This window comes from Capricornis sumatraensis, chromosome 9 (genome assembly GCF_032405125.1).
Source record: "Capricornis sumatraensis isolate serow.1 chromosome 9, serow.2, whole genome shotgun sequence".
NCBI lineage: Eukaryota > Metazoa > Chordata > Mammalia > Artiodactyla > Bovidae > Capricornis > Capricornis sumatraensis.
The window spans coordinates 95,448,659-95,468,398 of NC_091077.1; the positions used below are offsets into that span (position 1 = coordinate 95,448,659).

Sequence of the window (19,740 nt, forward strand, 5' to 3'; positions counted from 1 at the left end):
TTCTGGGTGTTTTATCCCCTTTAAGCTCACAGGAGGAATAGGTTGGCTTGGCAATAGCATTGACCATTATGCTACTCTGTCTCACTGTCAAGGGTTCTTAACCTTTTCCCATAAATTTTCACAGCATTAATCCATCAATTTTTGATTTCGCAGACAGGAAGCAAGTCTCAGCCAAAATGTTTTATTTATTCAGCATGGATTCCAGACAGTTAATTCCTTAAAAATCCATGTCATAATCATAAGTTTGGGGAGAGGAGGTGGGGAAGAATAGCCTTTTGAAAGATCAAATTCCAATTTTAAATGATTCAGGGTTGTTTTAAAATTAAATCTCAGTAGAACTTTTCAGTGAGCTGAAGGCATGCCTTCCCACTATAACAACCTAGAGAACACCCCGCTTCACTGTCCTGCCTTAAACTGTAGCTCAACCTACTGTTTTTCTATCAGAATTCAAGATTAATTAATATGCTATTTAAAAAAATCACTCTGGGCAATATCCTGCAATAAACCATCAAGGAAAAGAATATGAAAAAGAAAATGTGTGTGGCTGAGTCACTTTGCTATGCAAGAAAAATTAACATTGTAAATCAACTATACTTCAATAAAATGTAAAAAATTAAAAAATCACTCTAGGCACTCTTCAGTCAAACCACATCAGCGGTTTTACTAATTGGGCAAATTAAATTAGTCCTAAAGAGGCTTAACACGATAGTACTAAAAGATACCTACAAGAGCTCTAAGAAAGCCCGTTGTTAACCCCTGCCCTTCAACTTTTCCAGGCTCAGCTTTATCACTCCTATCTTCATCTGCCTTGGGAAATCCAGCATCTTAGCTGAGGACATAGATGATTCACCCTTGCCTCCTTGAGAACATTTTCTGTGCAATAAGCAGTCTGATACATGGGTAGAGTAAATGATTAGCTTCTCCAGGACTCAGATTGCTCGTCTGTAACACTGCAGAGCGATGGTGAGGATGCCGTTGTGTAATGTGGGTTAAGTGCAGAACCTAAAGCCCAGCGGGTGTGCCAGGGGCTCACCCACATCCATTTCTTCATGAACACTGACTCTGATACTTAATCATTCCTCTGGCTTAATTACTGCACAAGACACTGAGGATGAGGCCATGAGTCAGGCAAGCACCCTGTCCTCATGGAGCTTACAGTCTGCCAGAGGAGACAAGAAGTGAACTGGGATGACTGTGCACTGCAGTGGAGAAAAATAAGCCCAGGCCACATTCGCAACTGGGGAGGAGGTGGCCTGCCTTTGACAAAGTGGTCTGCGGAGGTGATGACACTTGAGCTCAGGCCTCTACAGAGTAAAACGAACCTTCCCAGTCTAAAGCTGGGGACAGAGCAAGCCAGGAAGAAGAAGGAAAAAGTGCAGAGGCTTCGAGCCGGGAGAAACACCCAGTGGGGCCCAGGAACAGAGGGAGGCTGAGTGTGTGAGAACACAGTAGTGTTCGGGAATGAGCCAGAGAGGTGGGCCGGGGCCAGGTCATCGCGGACTCACCCACATGGGAAGGAGGGGTTTGAGATGTCAAGAGCAACGGGCAAGAGTTCCAAGAAAACCAACCCAGTCTGCGGTGGGTTGGTTTTCAGGATGGAAAATGGTTTGGCACTGGCCAAGCAGCAGGAGGAAGGCCAGTCAGGAGGTTATCACTGTAGACCCAGGCGAGAGATGAGAAAGGCTGGGCTGCGCTAAGAGCAGAGAGGAGCACAGAGAGGATGGACAAGCCGGAAGCAGAGCCAGCAGGACTCAGGAGGAACTGGAGGCGAGGGGAAGGAAGGGCTCGGGCTGGCGCCTGCATTTTAAATGTCAGCAGCACACGTTCCATTCTGACAACATGTCAGGCTTTTTCGTTTACATGTCCTGACACAGGGGTTTTGCACCTGATGCTCCCTCTGCACACAACCCTCGCCTTCTAGACGTCTCCATTTCCGTCTGCACCTGCTCACACGTCCACTCGTCATCCCACAGAACAGCATCATCCCTTACCCAGTCACTCACTCTCCTTCCCCTGCCTTATTCATCTTCGGGGCATATAACTACCCGACATAGGCTGACGTGTCCCTGACTGTCTGATTCTCCCGGTAGAATATCAGCTCTGTGAGGGCAGGGACTTTGTATATCCTGTTTCATCACTGTAGCCCTGACACCTAAAACCGTTAACTGCTGGCGAGTAAGAATGAAATACGTCTTGAATGAATTAATGAGAAAATGAATGATCACTCAGTAAATGAAATCTTTTGTTGCTACACATCGTCACAGCCCCTGGCTGGCTCTGCAGTCATCACACAGAGTATGTCTGCCGTAGACCTCACTAGAAGCTCAAGCTTGAATTATTGTGTACAAGTTAATTACAAGCCTGGGTGAAAAACTGGAGAAATAAGGGTTGTCACATTTCTTTTTCATTTTTCAAAGCAGTCTCTATCAAGCTAGATGATGGAACTACACAACTGAACCATTCCTAAAAAAGTGAATATTAGGCTCTCGGCTTTTACCTAAATGCAACATTTTTAAAGCCACGTAAAATGCGTTCTACAACTTTATTATAGAGAACACTGTTAGAGAAGAGCCAGGCTTCCCAGGTGGCTCAGTGGGTAAAGAATCTGCCTGCAATGCAGGAGTTGCAGGAGCTGAGGGCTCGACTCCTGGGTCGGGAAGATCCCCTGGAGCACAGCATGGCAACCCACTCCAGTATTCTTGCCTGGAGAACCCACGGACAGAGGAGCCTACAGTCCATGGGGTCGCAAAGAGTCAGACACAGCTGAGGTGACAGCGCACACACATGCACCACAACAAAACGAGCCATTAAAACTGAAAAGTGTGCTTTTGTGGAAAACTTGCATGTTCCAAGGGTCTCTTGCCTGACAGTGACTCATACTGTTTTCTCATCTTTGCTTGGCTGCTAGGAAGCTGTGATAAATGTAGGGTACAACTGCAATAAATTGTCCTCAGCATAAACCCCTCATACAATTACCTCTTTCCGAACATTATGCAGCTGTTTGTTAACATTGTTTTATATATAGACCTTACAAGTGGCCTAAAATCCTTTCTGCAAGTAGATAGTACATAAAGGAAGCAATGGGAAACCCTGAGCTTGAATAGTGGAGAACCTAGTTTCCAGACCGGCCTCTTTCAAAATAACTGGATGATTATGTCAGTCACTTATTCCTCCAATAATCACTTTTAACATCCTAAACAGGGATTAGATGTCTAAAGTAATTTTTTTTAAGCCCTAAAATTTCCAGTGGCAGAGCTAAGACTTCTATGTTTGGCGAGAGGCACAGCTTTCAATTATTTGTAACTGATTTTTTGCTAAAATCAAAACCACCATACTGAACAAAACACACATCCAGAAAGAATATGCACTCAGTGACAAAATTCATTTCTAACTCAGCAGACCCTTCAAGTATTTTGCTGACCCCCTATTTATTAGGTAACTTATTAGCTAACTGTCACTTAGGTTTAAAAAGAAAGCTTTTTATTTTATTTTTTTTTACCTCTTCGAGCCGTGCTCTTGTTGAAAACTGATTTGTTGTTCCCGTTACCATGTAGGCTATGGAATTTGAGCCCAGTTCAAACCTAGAAATAGAAATCGCGAAAATGTGTTATAAAGTATTTGCTCATTCCATATGTACTTTTAAGTGCCTCAACATATGTTATAGCAATCCACCAAACACTAGTTAGGCATGAAAAAGATAAGTCATGATCCTTGGCTCCAAGGGGCTAAGATATAGTTGTAAAAAATAAACACGCCAGCCACTGAATAAAAGATAAAGTACCCAAAAGAAAATGACACAAGTAATAAGTGCTACTTACAAGGGCAGATGCAATGTGCAAGTACTAAATAAAAGACTTGGATTGAACTGTGCAGAAGAAGGCTTCATATAGGTCACAGGGTACAGGAAGAGATTATTCCACGTGGCATGAAAAACTTGACCACCCAGATCCACTAGTTAGCACTGAATTAGAGCTTCATATTTTCTAAGGATATTTTGGGTACCTCTACCTCCTATCTTCAGTGAAAAGAATCCCTTTGGATAACCCCTGGTATCTGACAAACTCGGCTAAAACACAGCGAGGTTCAGTAATTTTTCCCAGTCACAGCACAGTTTTTGGCATGACTTACTTTTGCACAAGTTTGTTCCAGTTTTCCCTCAGAAACTGCCAGGCCAACGGATATCCCACTGGGTTCCTGCCCATAGCTCTAAGAATATGTGGAAACTCTTGAGTTTTTATTACATCTCCCTTAAAACTTTGATCTAGTAGCCTAGAATGATTAAGAGACATGTTAGCAATGAAGAGGCCCTGAAAAAGTTCTGAACTTTTTAATACAATGATTTGTGGAAAGAAAAAAAGCTGAGAAACTCACTATAGCTACATAATAATAAAAACTAACATTTATATTTACAACACCCCTTCTCATATAGTCTCTCTTTTTGCTCACAGTGGCTAAATAAGGATACCAAGTATATATTTCTAAATGTGTTAAAGATACACAAATACATACTCCTCAAAATATTTTTCCTAACACTCGCTGCTCCCTAATTATTTACCATACACATTAGATATGCGCCCCCCCTGCATAAATGTTCCCAGCAGAAAACGTGGTTCCTGGCCAAGAGAACAAAAATAGGTGCCAGAAGGATCTGCTCTCATTTAGTTCCTCTTGGCTACATGAACATGAATGAATTACTCACCACTGAAGCTTTTCTTTATTTTGGCTGATACAGAGAGCAAATTCAATTTGGTTTTTCTCAGTACTGGACAATGACGACTGGTATTTACTATAAAGAAAATCCCATCCTTCGAGGGTCTGGGCCCCCACGGCAAACACTGCCAAGGTCACATCGTTGGGCAGGCTGTGGGAAAGAACACAGCAGGAGAGAGGCTGGGATGAAGAAAGTGTGTTTGCATGTAGGAGACTTACTTATGAAGTGATAAACCGGCTCCACAATCAGAGACGTGTGCTTGGAAATAGAAACCAAAATAACCTCTTTCCTTCAGCAACATTTTATGAAAGAGGCAAGAAAGAGTAACTGAGTTTGGTTTTAAGTAGCTTTCTCAAAAATTCACTGTGAAATGCCACGTCTTTAAATACATCTGTTTCTAACATACTTGAATGATGCCAAGTGACTCAATAGTAGTCACTTTTCAAGACAAAAGAAAAAAAATTCAAACTAGACTTAAGATGAAGTCTATGAACAAAAGTCAGGACCCCAATAGGACCACTGTTTGTAGGCACTTCTTTAAATGGAAGTATGTATATTGTTAGCTTAGTATTTCCTGCATGGGATTTAAGCCACAAATATAAAAGGCCTTGGTCCCGGCCCCGTATCCCTCTGTGTCCCCTCCCCACCTGTCGGGAGCTTGAGAGGCCTGAAAAAGCTCTGATGAGAGGCACTGCCTCTCTTCCTGCCCAGCACAGCTGTCTCAGTTCTAATAAGGTTTTGTACCCTTGTGTGTGTGTGTGTGTGTGTGTGTGTGTGTGTGTGCGTGCACTCAGTCATGTCTGACTTTGCCAGGCTCCTCTGTCCATGGGATTATCCTGGCAAGAATACTGTAACAGGTTGCCATTTTCTACTCCAGGGGATCTTCCCAACCCAGGGATAGAACCTGTGTCTCTTGCGTCTCCTGCATTGGCAGGCAGGCTCTTTACCACTAGAGCCAGCTGGGAAGCCACCTTTGTATCCTTAAAGTGAAGTGAAGTGAAAGTTGCTCAGTCGTGTCCGACTCTTCACCACCCCATGTCACTCCTGTGAGAGTTGTGTCACACTTTGCCACACAGTCCATGGAATTCCCCAAGGCAAGAATCCTGGAGTGGGTAGCCTTTCCCTGCTCCAGGGGATCTTCCCAACCCAGGGATCGAACCCAGGTCTCCTGCATTGCAGGTGGATTCTTCACCAGCTGAGCCACCAGGGAAGACCAAGAATACAGAAGTGGGTAGCCTATCCCTTCTCCAGCAGATCTTCCCAACCCCAACAGAACCAGGGTCTCCTGCATTACAGGCGAATTCTTTACCAACTGAGCTATCAGGGAAACTCAAAAGAAAGGATTATCTGGGGCCAAGTGAAAGTCACACTCAGTTGTGTCCCGACTCTTTGTGACCCCATGGACTATACAGTTCATGGAACTCTCCTGGCCAGAATCCTGGAGTGGGTAATCTTTCCCTTAGCTCCAAGGGATCTTCCCAACCCAGGGATCAAACCCCAGTCTCCCACATCGCAGGCAGATTCTTTACCAGCTGAGCCACAGGGAAGCCCTTTTGTATCCTTAGCTATACAAAAAACCCCAGTAAATATTCTAATCCCTTTCTAACTGTTCAGATATTTGACTTTTATGCATAGAAGTTTCCTCTTAGCATTTCTTCAAGCAGAAAGTTGAGAGGGGCATAGATAAATCTAAAAGAAAAATAACATTATTTTCCCCGAAGAGCACCAGAAGAGTCTTATCTATACTTGTTTCTTGTTTGCCCCCAACATTGAGTCATGATGATAGAAAACAGAAAAGAAACCCCTTACATGAACAAACTAGTTGCTCAAGAAAAACAGACCTGAGGTTTCCACCGGCTTCCTGCCACTGTCTGAAATAGCCTTCTGCCTTCTGCACACAGGGCTGGTACTTGCGCACGCAGGCAAGGAGGAGCAGCTGACTCCGCAGCATTCGCTCTGAGACGGAGCCCTCATCCGTCCACGTCTGCTTGTCAATGAGGCCCCTCAGCAGCCTGATGAGAAAGGCCTGCGGGAAAGCCACACCAGTCACCAGTCATCTCGTGGTTTATAGAACTCAGCACACCCTCGGGTGATGGGGATTGCTTCTTAAAGCTTAGGCCAACTCAGATTTTCAAAACCATGCGGTTCGGTTTCTATTTAATTATAAAAGGGGTCAAAAGCAAGAAATGATGAATGATTCGAGTATTTCCCTAACCATCTTATATACTTTGTCTACTTAAAATCAGGATGAGCTGCCACTTTCAAAACTCACTAAAAGAGACAGTCAATGTGACATTTTGAGAGCAAACTATAGAACAAGACTTCATGACATTTTGCCAAAAGTAACGACTGTGTCGTTACTTAAGTACCTGAGTACCTGAGTCCCATAAAATCTTAAGAGCAACCACCACAACACAGAAGTAAAATGACATAAAGAATTAGCCACACGAGGGGATGGATAAGTGTCTAACAGTGCCATGCCTATTTTCAGTGCCAAAATAAAACCAAAATCTTCATGGGTCAACTCAAATATGGAGATAATTGCAATTTTCTTTAAAATATATCAAGACATGGAAAAATATACACCATGGTAAGAAATCTTTTCCACACCCGCACCAAAGCAAACCAGTTATCTAAAACTATTCAATTTATTCCAGCCTTTTACCTTGAATTGAGTTTCCACTTCATTCATCTCTCTCTTCTCCATTAACTTATACATCGGTATCAGCTCATTCAAACCTTGAAACACTGGCATGATTTCAGTTTCATGCTTCAGGTACAAGGTTAAATCCAAGGCTTTTTCAATTGATAGCTTTCCAATGCTGGTCAAGAGACACCGGGGTTAGCAGTTTGAAAGAAAAATCCAGGAAATCAACTATTTGCTTCAAAAGTTATTTTAACAAGCTTCCAGCAAAATATTCAGTCAGATATAGACAACTCCTTACAGATAATGGCCTTTATACTAATAGCTTTCCTGTCACATATAACATAACACATGGCGTGTTTGCACCGTGAAGGAACTTTCTCGAATAGTAGAGCTAACCACATACAATATATAATATAATATAATGTAATATATTATATTATATTATATACCCACATATAATGGTAGAGCTGGCAGCAGGTCAGCATCTGTCCCTCTAGGAAACATCGAACCTTGCTGGACTGCCAGAGTGAAACAGGAACTGTGATCAAAGATCCCTCAGGAAGCTTCACCAGAGAGCGCGCCACTCAGTCACCAGTATGAGTCCCTGGAGTTAATACATCCTCATCTCCATTTCAAAAAGAAACTGAATATAAGAACAGACTTTTGGACTCTGTGGGAGAAGGCGAGGGTGGGATGATTTGAGAGAATAGCATTGAAACATGGATATGATCATATGTGAAACAGATGGCCAGTCCACGTTCGATGCATGATACAGGGTGCTCAGGGATGGTGCACTGGGATGACCCAGAGGGACGGGATGGGGAGTGAGGTGGGAGGGGGGGTTCGGGATGAGGGACACACGTACACCCATGGCTGACTCATGTCAATGTATGGCAAAACCACTGCAATACTGTAAAATAATTAGCTTCCAATTAAAATAAATAAATTTTTTAAAAATTTGTACAAATTTTAAAAAACAACAATACAAAAAGAAACTGAACAGAGATTTAAAAAATTCGTCATTATAATGAGAGTTGGTCTTAAAAGCCTCAGGGAAAGGGTACGTGCGGACGTAAGTAAACAGTGACTTAAGAGGTCGCACAGAGTCGGACCTCACTGAAGCGACTTAGCAGCAGCAGCAGCAGCAGCACTGTGGAGGGGAATATATTCAGGCAGGCAGAAACGGCTTCATAAGCAACCCCTATCTTTATCCCCCACTGCTTTCTGTCACCTCGAGAGGCCCCCCAAAGGAAGAACTCAACATTTTAGAGCAGAGAGACATGGAGCTGAGAATTACAGTATTCTCTCCCACTTGGGGGATTCCTCTTGGACGTCACTTCTACCTAAAGAGTGAAGAAGTTTGAGTTTTAGGCATGGGGAAGATTTCCTGAAAAGCCAATGTTATGGGGCAAAAAAAAAAGTGAACATTATCCTCTCCCACTCAAAGTTCATTCGGTTGGACCATGTCCTCTGAGCTGCATGCCAAAAAGATGCTGTGATGTCCAGGCATCCAGTTTGGGTAGCATGGCGATGGGACAGGGGAACCACTCTCCTTTAGTCCAAGAGATGTTATGACGACAGCTCGGGTCTGGGTGACCTCAGTCTTCTAAGAAGCCTTCACCCAGCAGGGAGAAACCTGATCTGTTACATACAGCAAGGCCAGGAAAAGCTGCTGGGCTAGGCTTTAAGGGCCAGGCAAGGGGCTTCTCCGGGATGTTGGTCTCCTGGTTTTCTACACTTCTGCCTCCATCTGATCCAAGTTGTTAATGAAAAAGATTAAAATACAGATTCCTTTCTTTACCTTGGTCCTTAGCAGACACAGATAAGAGGTTAATCCTGAGGCTAAAAGCAACCCTGAATTGTTAGGAGAACTTGGGAGAAAACATCCTTCAATTTCTTACTAGCAATCAATCGTTTTCATCTTTAGAAATCAGAGATTTGAATGATAACAGCAGCTTTCAGGAATAAACCAAGACTGTGAGGGGTGCTTGCATTACCTGACGAGCTGAAATGCATTGTTAATGAGACTGGCCCGATCATTACTGCTGATTGCCGTGTGTGTTCCTTTTAAAAGGCCAGTCAGAGAGTCCCATCCATCATCCTCATAATGCACAATGTAATAGCCATTCATTCCGACATTAAATTTGATCCATTCCACCTCTTCTGGGAGGATGAGCACATCTAGAGCAAATAAAGTAAATCACAGCTCCGTTTTCTCTCTTGACTGGTAAAAGCTTTTCTGATCAGAGACTAAAGGCAGGCTTAATACTCAACAACTTTAATACTGAAATGAGTTTCATATCGAACGCACTGCTTTTAGAAACCAGAAAACAGCATCCCAATAGACAAAAGCCAATACTAGTTTAAGAGACGAATTTTGTGAGATTTATAGACTTATGAGAATGTAAATGTTTCAGGCCACATGTATGATACAACCCATCAACGTTAAGGGCTTCCCTGGTGGCTCAGAGGTTAAAGTGTCTGCCTCTAATACAGGAAACCTGGGTTCGATCCCTGGGTTGGGAAGATCCCCTAGAGAAGGAAATGGCAACCCACTCCAGTATTCTTGCCTGGAGAATCCCATGGACGGAGGAGCCTGGTGGGCTACAGCCCATGGGGTCGCAAAGAGTCGGACACGACTGAGTGATTCACTTAACTTATCAATGTTAAAGGCGGGGGCGATTTTCCCAAGTGTCTCTCGTCCTCAGAATTATATAACTCACCTGTTTTACTCCCTACCTGGCAAGATATTGGCCTTTTTTTTTTGCAATCGGACAGTATTTTCAAACCTATATTCTTCACTAGAAATTGAAAGTCAGGGATCTGCTGAAGATGAAGTCTGACCCAATCGTTTTTGTTTTACCCAAGATAAATACCCAGGAAAACTGATTATCTAAATCCTATACATTTAAACAGTTCCTTCTTGAAGTAAGCTAGTTAGGTCCACAATAAATTACCTGTTCTTGTCTTCAGCAAAAAGCGTTGGACGGCGTCTGATTTGCTGGTAATGAATGTCAGTGGGACATGCCACAGGAGCCTAAGAGAAAGGAAGACAGACAGTTCACTTGCTGATTCAATGCAAGCAGTTCCTAAATCACCCACCGTGTGCCAGGCACTGGCTTGTTTAAAGAAAGAGGGTACCCGAAACAGCTAGAGTTAAGAGCTCAAAACATCCCAGCCCATTTCCAGCTTTGTGGGAGCTGCCAGTTTGGGTTTGATTCATTCTTCCTGGACTCCTTGAATAGAGCCAGGAATCTGGGCTCAAGGAAGCCCTGATAGTCTCACAGGGATCTCAGGGGGCGTGACTGTAAAAGTGAGACCACTAGACGTGGAGGAGTTGACAGCCTGTGCCTTCTACTAGATCATATACTCAGAAGAGCACAGCATCACTTCCATGGAATTCCTGCCAAGGATGCACAAGCTGAATCTGACTGTGAAAAAATAAAACCAGCAGAAAACCCAAACCAAAGGACATTCTTTAAAAGAGCTATCCTCTACTCTCCAAAAATATCAAGGTCAAGAAAGACAGACTGAGGAGCTGGTTCAGAACTCAAAGAACTAAGGAGATATGACAAGTAATACAATCTGATCCTATATTAAATCCTGAACCAGGTTTTTTCTTTTTTTTTTCTTTTGCTATAAAGACATGATTAGGACCACTGAGTAAAGTTGAATAAGGTTGATACATTTGATAATAGTATTGTATCAAGTTCATTTCATAATTTTGATAAAGGTTCTGTGATTATAGAAATCAATTTTCTTCTTTTTAGAAAATACTACTTATGACAAATGGATGGGGAAATAGTGAAAACAATAACCGATTTTATTTTCTTGGACTGCAGACAGTGACTGCAGCCAGGAAATTAAAAGACGCTTGCTCCTTGAAAGAAAAGCTATGACAAACCTAGACAGCATATTAAAAAGCAGAGACGTCACTTTGCCAACAAAGATCCATGTAGTGAAAGCTGTGATTTTTCCAGTAGTCATGTACGGATGTGAGAGTTGAACCATAAAGAGGCTGAGTGCCGAAGAATTGATGCTTTTGAACTGTGGTACCGGAGAAGACTCTTGAGAGTCCCTTGGACAGCAAGGGGATCAAACCAGTCAATCCTAAAGGAAATCAACCCTGAATATTCATTGAAAGGACTGATGCTGAAGCTGAAGCTCCAATAATTTGGCCACCTGATGCTAAGAGCTAATTCACTGGAAAATACCCTGATGCTGGGAAAGATTGAAGGCAAAAGGAGAAGGGGGCAGCAGAGGATGAGATGGTTGGATGGCATCACCGACTCAATGGACATGAGTTTAGCAAACTCCAGTAGACAGTGAGGGCCAGGGAAGCCTGGCGTGCTGCAGTTTATGAGGTCACAGGGTTGGACACGACTTAGCAACTGGACAACATACTGAAGTATTTCAGGTGAAGAGGAATCATGCCTCCAACTTACTCTCAAACAGTTAAAAATATGTTTGCCATATATACAGAAAGAAATAAAGATCACACTTTTGGAATTGTTTGATATTTTAGGTTATATATAGACATATAAAATAAATGTGGTGAAGAATTAACACATATCTGGGCCAAGATTATAAGGAAATTCTTTGCTCTCCTTATAACTTCTCCAGAGGTCTGAAATCATTTCAAAAAAAAAATTTTTTTTTAACAGTGTCCATCCAGAGACTGAGTGACTTCACTTTCACTTTTCACTTTCATGCATTGGAGAGGGAAATGGCAACCCACTCCAGTGTTCCTGCCTGGAGAATCCCAGGGACGGGGGAGCCTGGTGGGCTGCCATCTATGGGGTTGCACAGAGTCGGACACGACTGAAGCGACTTAGCAGCAGCAGCGTCAGTCAAGTTGCAGTGTCTCATTTCCAGCGATGCCCTCTGTAGCGTTAAGCTGACAAACAGGTTTGGGGATCCAAATCAGACTGGCAAAGAAGAGAATCAAGTCCCTTGCATTTCCCGGAAATCACCTGAATGTTTATGTCCTCAGCTCCAACCCTACCAACAGGCACTGTTGTAATTTAGTAACAAATGCTCAGAGCTGACTTCCATCCAGTAACTGAAAATTACCATCATGTCTAACTACAAACCATGAGAATGTTTAAGTAATTATAGATCATCTTTATCCTTTTGAAAAGATGGTGGTGTGTAAGTCAGCTTCTTAGGGTATTTAGGTTTGATTAACGTGTTTTGCAACAAAGGGAAGGGCACTAGTTCAAGTACAAGGGTTCATCCTCCCAGGCAGACGTCACTACCGAGGCAACAGATGAGTTTCTGCCTGTGAACCTTACCCAGTTTCTGGGGCATTGGCCACGCCTTTCACATAGTACTCTTGCTTCATGTGGACGTTCCTGCCTCTCACGGTGATGGTTATCAGGGGAAAACCCTTCTGCAGCGTCCAGGTGTTCATCATGGTTTTCACATCAAGGCCTTCCCGTCGCCAGTGCTGGTTTATGCGAAAAAGGCAGATACGTGAACTACTTGGACCCACCTCTAAGAGAACCCAAGCTTGAGCTTGCAGGGGCTGCAGCCAGTGAAGCTCTCCTCTGTCCCTTCCACTGCTCCCAGCCTGCAGCCCGCTCCCTTCCCCTGCTGGCTCCAGCCATGGCATATCCACCAGAGCACCAACTAGTCGCTTTTCATTCTCTCCCTTTCTTCTGTCTTAAAAACAGGTACCACAGCTGGATCTCCTGGGCAGACCTTGGGTTTGGCATTGGGCACAAAAGCAGGCATGTGTATGAAGGCAGGGAGAGAAAGGACAGAAAGTGGCCGGGTGTGCAACACCTCCATAAGGATGCTGTCTATCCAACAAGCAAGGTGGGGGGAAAGTGCTGTATTGAGAGCCCGTACTTCCCAAGTGATAAAACCGATGTGGCCCACAACCCAACAGCCAGCCATTAACTCAAACAAGCATTTACTCTTTGATACTAAAAAAGCTTTCAAATAATATTTAAGAGCTAATGAAAGGATAAAACATTCCACGGGACACGTCTAGAAACTATGGAATAAATCTGTCTCTGAAAGCAAAACAGCCAAGAAAATAAAAATCGAGTGGATATAATTCTGTTGAATCTCCAGGCTCACACTAAGTTACCTGTGAAAATATTCCACAAGGCCAGATAAACAGAGACTCAGGCTGCTTTGTGATTCAGGTGTTATGAATTCTTTATAGCTTAGCAGTTAGAGACATGAGTTAGATCTCAATTCAAATCCCTGCTCTGCAATTTACTAATCATATGCCTTTGGATTTCATTTCCCCAGCTGTGAAAATAGGGGTAATAGCATTTGCTCATAGGCTTATTGTGAAGAATAAAGCAGATTATACACATAAGTGCTTCACACGTGCCTGACACATCGTAAGTGCCTGAGAATGCTCACACCATCTATTTTTTTTTTTTCCCACAAATGAAGGGCTATGGAAACAATCGACACAGCCTGATGGATATAGTCCTAATCTATCACAGAAGCACATCATAAATCTACTGCTTTCCAGAGAGTGAAGCTGAAGAAATTAATATCAGTGAGATAATGTTACCAAAGATGGCTGGAAAACTTCCTTGTATAGCGAGACTTAAGAAAAATTGTAAAAGGCTGTCACTCTGGTATAGTTTAAATGCAGCCTTATCTACAGAGAGACTGATAAGATCCAGGATCTCAGAAAGCTTGGCACAGAGTTATCCTTCAAAGGAAAGGGAGTAAAAGAATGGGCTTTGGGGTAACGCGTACAGATGTGAAAACTTACCGCGGTTGAAGATGAATGTTCACCTCTAGAACAAAATCCATCCATGTGTTGCGTGTCATCTGTAGGGCAAATCTAAAAACGAAAAATAAACACATCACTCAGTCCTTTGGGAAAAAAAAAGAAAAACCACTCATGATTCTTCTCAGAGGGATTAATGTGGTACAGAACAAAAACAAAATAAGGCAATAAGCCTACCAACCCCAAACACAGAGATACATGAAAACATACTCACGCTTGCCATACTATTCCACAGGTCCTCGTTTTTCGTGTTTTTATAGCTATACTTCTGCAGATACTTTACAATGCCACTTTTAAATGCGTCGGCACCAAGATAGTCCCTTAGCATATTCAGAATACAAGCTCCCTGAAAGGACCACATAAATAATTGTTAGCTGTCTTCCACCTCCGTCTCACCTACTGTCACTGTGTTGGAGCCATTCGTTAAGATGCGTAACCTTTTTAGCGTCTGATCACTTGCAGAACAATTAGAAACACCCAGTTACACCTGGACCGATTGAGGCAGGGGATCAATGCGACTCTTCATGCTTTAGTCACCAGGACTGCTATTTTATGTCAGCATTCAAACTTCCCCATCATCTGCCAGCTTCCATGATTCACAGGCGAGTGGCCGATGGTGCAGAATAAACACGGGACTTCGGACCACCACGCGGCTCTCCCGCCGCCCCTCTGGGGCAGGAGTGGGGAGAGATGGAATCAAAGGTGAAAACAGGTGAGAAATGGCGGAGCCCACTGGGCAAGAATTGGCAGCCTTGAGCACAGAAAACTGGCCCAGCAAGAGCAAGGTGAGAAAGGGGGCAAGAGAACTAGACACTGTGCACTCCCGCGATAAGAGCTTACCCCCTCCTCGCCCACTCTCCTAGATCACGGGCCACAAACTCGAATACCTCCAGTGGTCAGACAGGTGACAAACGAGGGACGGGAGTCCAAGGATAAGGGAAATGCTTTCACGTTCTTTGTCTCCCCCTGAACTTTTCATACAACTAACCACCAAGAACTTTTCCTCCTTCCTCCTTCCCTCTCGCTCAAAACACCACCCTGAGTTTTCTAGGAAATCATGAGTGCCCCTTCCTAGGAAACCCTTCCTACCTCACTTCCTGAAATGCCTCAATTCATCTTTCAGACATAACTCAAAATCTCCTTTTCCAAGAGAATGTCTTGGGTCCCCTCACGGTAGAGACAGTCTCCCTCTCTCTGGTTCTAGGAGACAGTAGTCACTAGATGGGCAGAGCCTGGGTCCCTGAAGGTCTGCATTGGTGCATATCCCTGCCAAGAGGATGAGGATTTGTGAGGTATAATTTATGAAGGTATAATTGATAGAGAACATTAGCTTCAGGTATACAATACTTGCATGTACTACACAAGGATCACCGCAGTACACCTCGTTAACACCCATCACGACACAGTTACAATTTTTTTTTGTGAGGAGGACTTCTAAGATTTCCTCTTAGCAACTTTCAAACACACAATACAATGCTATTAACTACAGCTCCATGCTGTACATTATATCCCTATGATGTATTTTATAACTGCAAGTTTTTACTTTTTGACATCTTCACCTATTCTCTAAGCCCCTGGCAACCACCAACCTATGAACTCACTCTTTGTGTGTTTTTGTTTTTAGATTTAACCTATAAGTGGGGCCATATAGGATTTGTCTGAATTCATTTAGCAGAATGCTCAAGATTCATCCATGTAGTTACAAGCACCAAGCTTTCCTTTTTCTATGACTGAATATTCTACCATGGAATGGACACTTGTGGAAATAACCATCTGGCCTATTGCAAATAAGGTTGCCAGGAACACGGGGTGCATGTCTCTCTTTTAGCTACTGTTTTTGTTTTCTCTGAATACCTCAAAGTGGAATTGCTGGCTATGATATCTCTATTTTGTAATATCTTGTTTTCTCTCCTGTCTTCCACAGTGGCCAGACCCACTTACATCCCCACCACTGTGCACATGGGTTGCCCCTTTCCACATCATCTCAACACTTGCTATTCATCTTTTTGAGACTAGCCATTCTAAGGTGTGGAGCCATGTCTTACTGTTGTTTCGACTTGCATTTCCCCAAGGATTAGCGACGTTGAGCACTTTTTAATGTACCTATTGGTCATATGTGTGTCTTTGGAAAAGTTTCTATTCAATTCTTTTAAAATCAGATTGTTTTTACTCAGCCAGTACAAAGAATGAAATAGTGCCATTTGCAGCAACATGGATGAGCCTGGAGATTATATCATACTAACTGGAGTGAATCAGATAGAGCTAGACAAATGTCATATGATATTGCTTAAATGTGGAATCTAAAACAAATGATACAAATGAACATATTGACAGACTCCCAGAGAACAAACTTATGGTTACCAGGAGGGAAGGGTGGTGGGGAGGGAGAGATTGGGAGTTTGGGATTGACATGTACACAATGCTATATTTAAAATGCCTTTCCATGAAAAGAATTTAAATTAAAAAATAAAGTGTAAAAAGTAAAAATAAAATCAGATTGTTTAGTAATCAAGTTGATGCGTTCTTTATATACTGTGGACACTAATCCCTTGTCGGACACCTGGTTTTCAGATATCCTCCCGTTCAGCAGGCTGCCTTTCACTCCACTTTTGTTGTGCATGTGGTTTTCAGTCTCGTGTGACTCCACTTGTTGATTTTTGCCTTTGTTGCTTATGCACTTATGCTTTGGGTGTCACATATTAAAAAAAAACACAAAAATCACTGCGAAGACACATGTCAAGAAGCTTTTCCTCTCTATTTTCCATTTAGGTGTTTTATGGTTTCTGATCCTAACATTTAAGTCTTTAATCCATTTCAGTTCGTTTCTGTGAGTCGCGTAAGACAGTGGTGCAGTTTTCTTCCTTCGTATATGGTGTCAGAAGAACTAAATGATCATTTATTAAAGAGACTCCATTTACCATTGTGTATTCTCGGGTCTTTTCTCATATGTTAACCTTATATTCCTGAGCTGACTTCTGGGCTCTATTCGATTGCGTTGATCTGTGTGTGAGTTTATATGTCTGTTTTTGTCTGCTTTTATCTACTCTGCACCATTGATGGAAACACGCAAACATGAAATACTTTTCCCTTTGTTACACATAAAGCAGCCAAGCTTTATGATAAATGACACGTTCTCTGCCTTAGTGAGGATAATGGAAATGGTTGGGGATGGAAGGGAAAGTTGAAAAGCAGAATCCTGATCTCGTAAACTAGCAATGACTTACCTCCAGTCCAAATTGCTAAGGGAAATAGAAGCCTGGTATAACCAGAATTCTATCTCCTTCAAAGAGAAGCCAGTAATATGGATTTTCATATAAAATCTCCCAGCTATTATACGTCGGCAACAATTTCCACTTCTTTTATTAAACACATTTTGCATGATAACTGTTTCTGAAGGCACCCAAAGTTACAAAAGGGCAGGTGTTTTTGCCTGATACAAAGCTAAAGCTCAATCCAGAGCTATTTGCTGAAGGATAAATAAAAAGTTTCTGTAGACTGTGAATATTCACTTACAAAGGTAAATGAAGAACTGACAACAGTATAATCTTTAGGACTTTAAGCCATACTTAAAGTTAGGCCTTAAAAAAGTTGACTCTGGGCAGCCTGAGTGAGAAGAGAAAGCCTTCAATCCAGGTCGGTCCTATTGAAGGGAAAGTCCCCCCACAGCCCTAGCTATAGCCTCTCCACTCCAGTAAGTTTGGTGTGCAAACTGTATCCTTAGAATACATTTTTACCTTCTCATAAGAAACTTCATCAAACATCTCCTGAATCTGAGCAGGATTCTCCACGGGTGTGGACACAGGGTGTGAGGAGTTTAATGCATCCACCTCCATTGCATCGAAACACTTACCAAAGAAATACTCTTCCTATTAAGATCAAAAGACAACATCACCAGTGATTCACATTTAGATCAAAAACTATGAAATGAGGCTGGCTGCACATGGGATAACAGGTTTACACTCCACATTTCTGATGTGACCTATTATATATTTATTATATATTTATAGAATTTACAAAATTAAACAGAATTGTCTTCTAAGGAACAGACAGGAAACAGTGATTTAGCTTAATATTGAAAAGTTTAAATATTTATCACCTTAGAATAAAGAACATTCCTATTAAAAATAAAAACATTATGCCTACAGCCCGATCGTACCCAAATATGAAACTAAAATATATAATGATTTCAGTATCTCCAGTCTTCATCTATACTATTTTTTTTGTAAATTAATTAATTTATTTTAATTGGAGGCTAATTACTTTACAATATTGTAGTGGTTTTAAAGCAAAAAAATTTAGCATTAACCATGTAGTGAAAGAAAAAGCAATGGAGAACAAATTCCAACTATAATCTGATTAGGGCATATTACACAATGAAACAATAAGCATACATGATTACTTTTATTATTAAAGACTATATGGAAACAGGAAAATACTTATTATGATCTACTATACTGTAATCAACCCACTCCAGTATTCTTGCCTGGAAAATCCCATGGATGCAGGAGCCTGGTAAGCTAGAGTCCTACAGTCCTACAGTCCATGGGGTCGCCAAGAGTCGGACACTACTGAGCGACTTCACTTTCACTTTCTTTTCACATATAAGTTATGTATATAGGAAGATGAAAATGGGAATATGAATATGTACAAATGAAAATCAAAATATGGTAAAGGATTGTTTTTACATAATGTTTCTTTCTAATTATACTGCATTTGGTTTTCACAAGTTAAACACATGACTTTTGAAATTATCATGTAGACATTCCAAACCAGTAAGTTTGTGACCCATGAGTCTAGGTTCTTATACAATCAAATGTGCAATTATCTTAAAACTCATTTGATTTGGCAAGTAGGACCCTATTGAAATAGCATCAATCTGTACCTAATACTTCTCCAGTGAGCAGCCTGAAGGAGGGAAAGCGATACAGAACAGACAAGTTGTCATTATTTCTGTTTCTTTGACACTCAGGGAGGACAATTTAGTACTAACTTCATAACTCATAGATTTGGAAATAAGCAACTGAGTGTGGAAATAAGTCTTTGTGAGATATCTTCAAAGTACACTAGCATTTTGGAAACCTGATCCATATTTAAACTCCCAGGGAGGTTATCAATCTTTCTATAAATTCCATAATCAAGCATTGGTAAATATAATGTTTTCCAGCAACAGATTAACCTAAAATGTAGAAAAAAAAAAAAAAAGTAAGTAAATACAACTTACAACTTTCAGTTCTGGATGAGTCACACTGACTGACACGAACTCCATGAACTTGGCAAATCCCTCATTTAGCCAAAGATCATTCCACCATTCCATAGTGACGAGGTTCCCAAACCACTGAAAGGAAAATATTACTCAGTTTATCCACAGATTTCTATGGCAACCGGATTACCTACACGGCCATAAACGTCCAACATTCAGAAGGAAATATATTCTGTATGTGTGATGTCAGTATATGAATGTTAACATATTTATAAAGCTAATATTTTTTTCAAAGTAAAAAGAAAAACTTTTCAATATGTATTTTAAAACATGGTACCTAATGTTTTGAAGACATCAATTTTCCTCTGGGAGAGAAAGACAAAGTAAAAATTAATCCATAGAATTCATATATCAATATG

The 19,740-nt window shown here is 41.7% G+C and overlaps 1 protein-coding gene across 1 annotated transcript in view; it reads right to left on the bottom strand.

Moving 5' to 3' along the window:
• The window catches only part of ERAP1 (endoplasmic reticulum aminopeptidase 1), a 32,237-nt gene that overhangs the window by 2,725 nt on the left and 9,772 nt on the right, over nt 1-19,740 (bottom strand). The window contains exons 6-17 of the mRNA XM_068979381.1: nt 19,343-19,456; nt 17,856-17,987; nt 14,336-14,467; nt 14,104-14,175; nt 12,653-12,807; nt 10,316-10,395; nt 9,356-9,539; nt 7,377-7,533; nt 6,553-6,737; nt 4,700-4,861; nt 4,129-4,269; nt 3,500-3,581 (exon numbers count right to left, since the gene is read on the bottom strand). Of these exons, the coding sequence (XP_068835482.1) occupies nt 3,500-3,581; nt 4,129-4,269; nt 4,700-4,861; nt 6,553-6,737; nt 7,377-7,533; nt 9,356-9,539; nt 10,316-10,395; nt 12,653-12,807; nt 14,104-14,175; nt 14,336-14,467; nt 17,856-17,987; nt 19,343-19,456 (1,596 nt within the window). The remainder of the gene's footprint in view (nt 1-3,499; nt 3,582-4,128; nt 4,270-4,699; nt 4,862-6,552; nt 6,738-7,376; nt 7,534-9,355; nt 9,540-10,315; nt 10,396-12,652; nt 12,808-14,103; nt 14,176-14,335; nt 14,468-17,855; nt 17,988-19,342; nt 19,457-19,740) is intronic.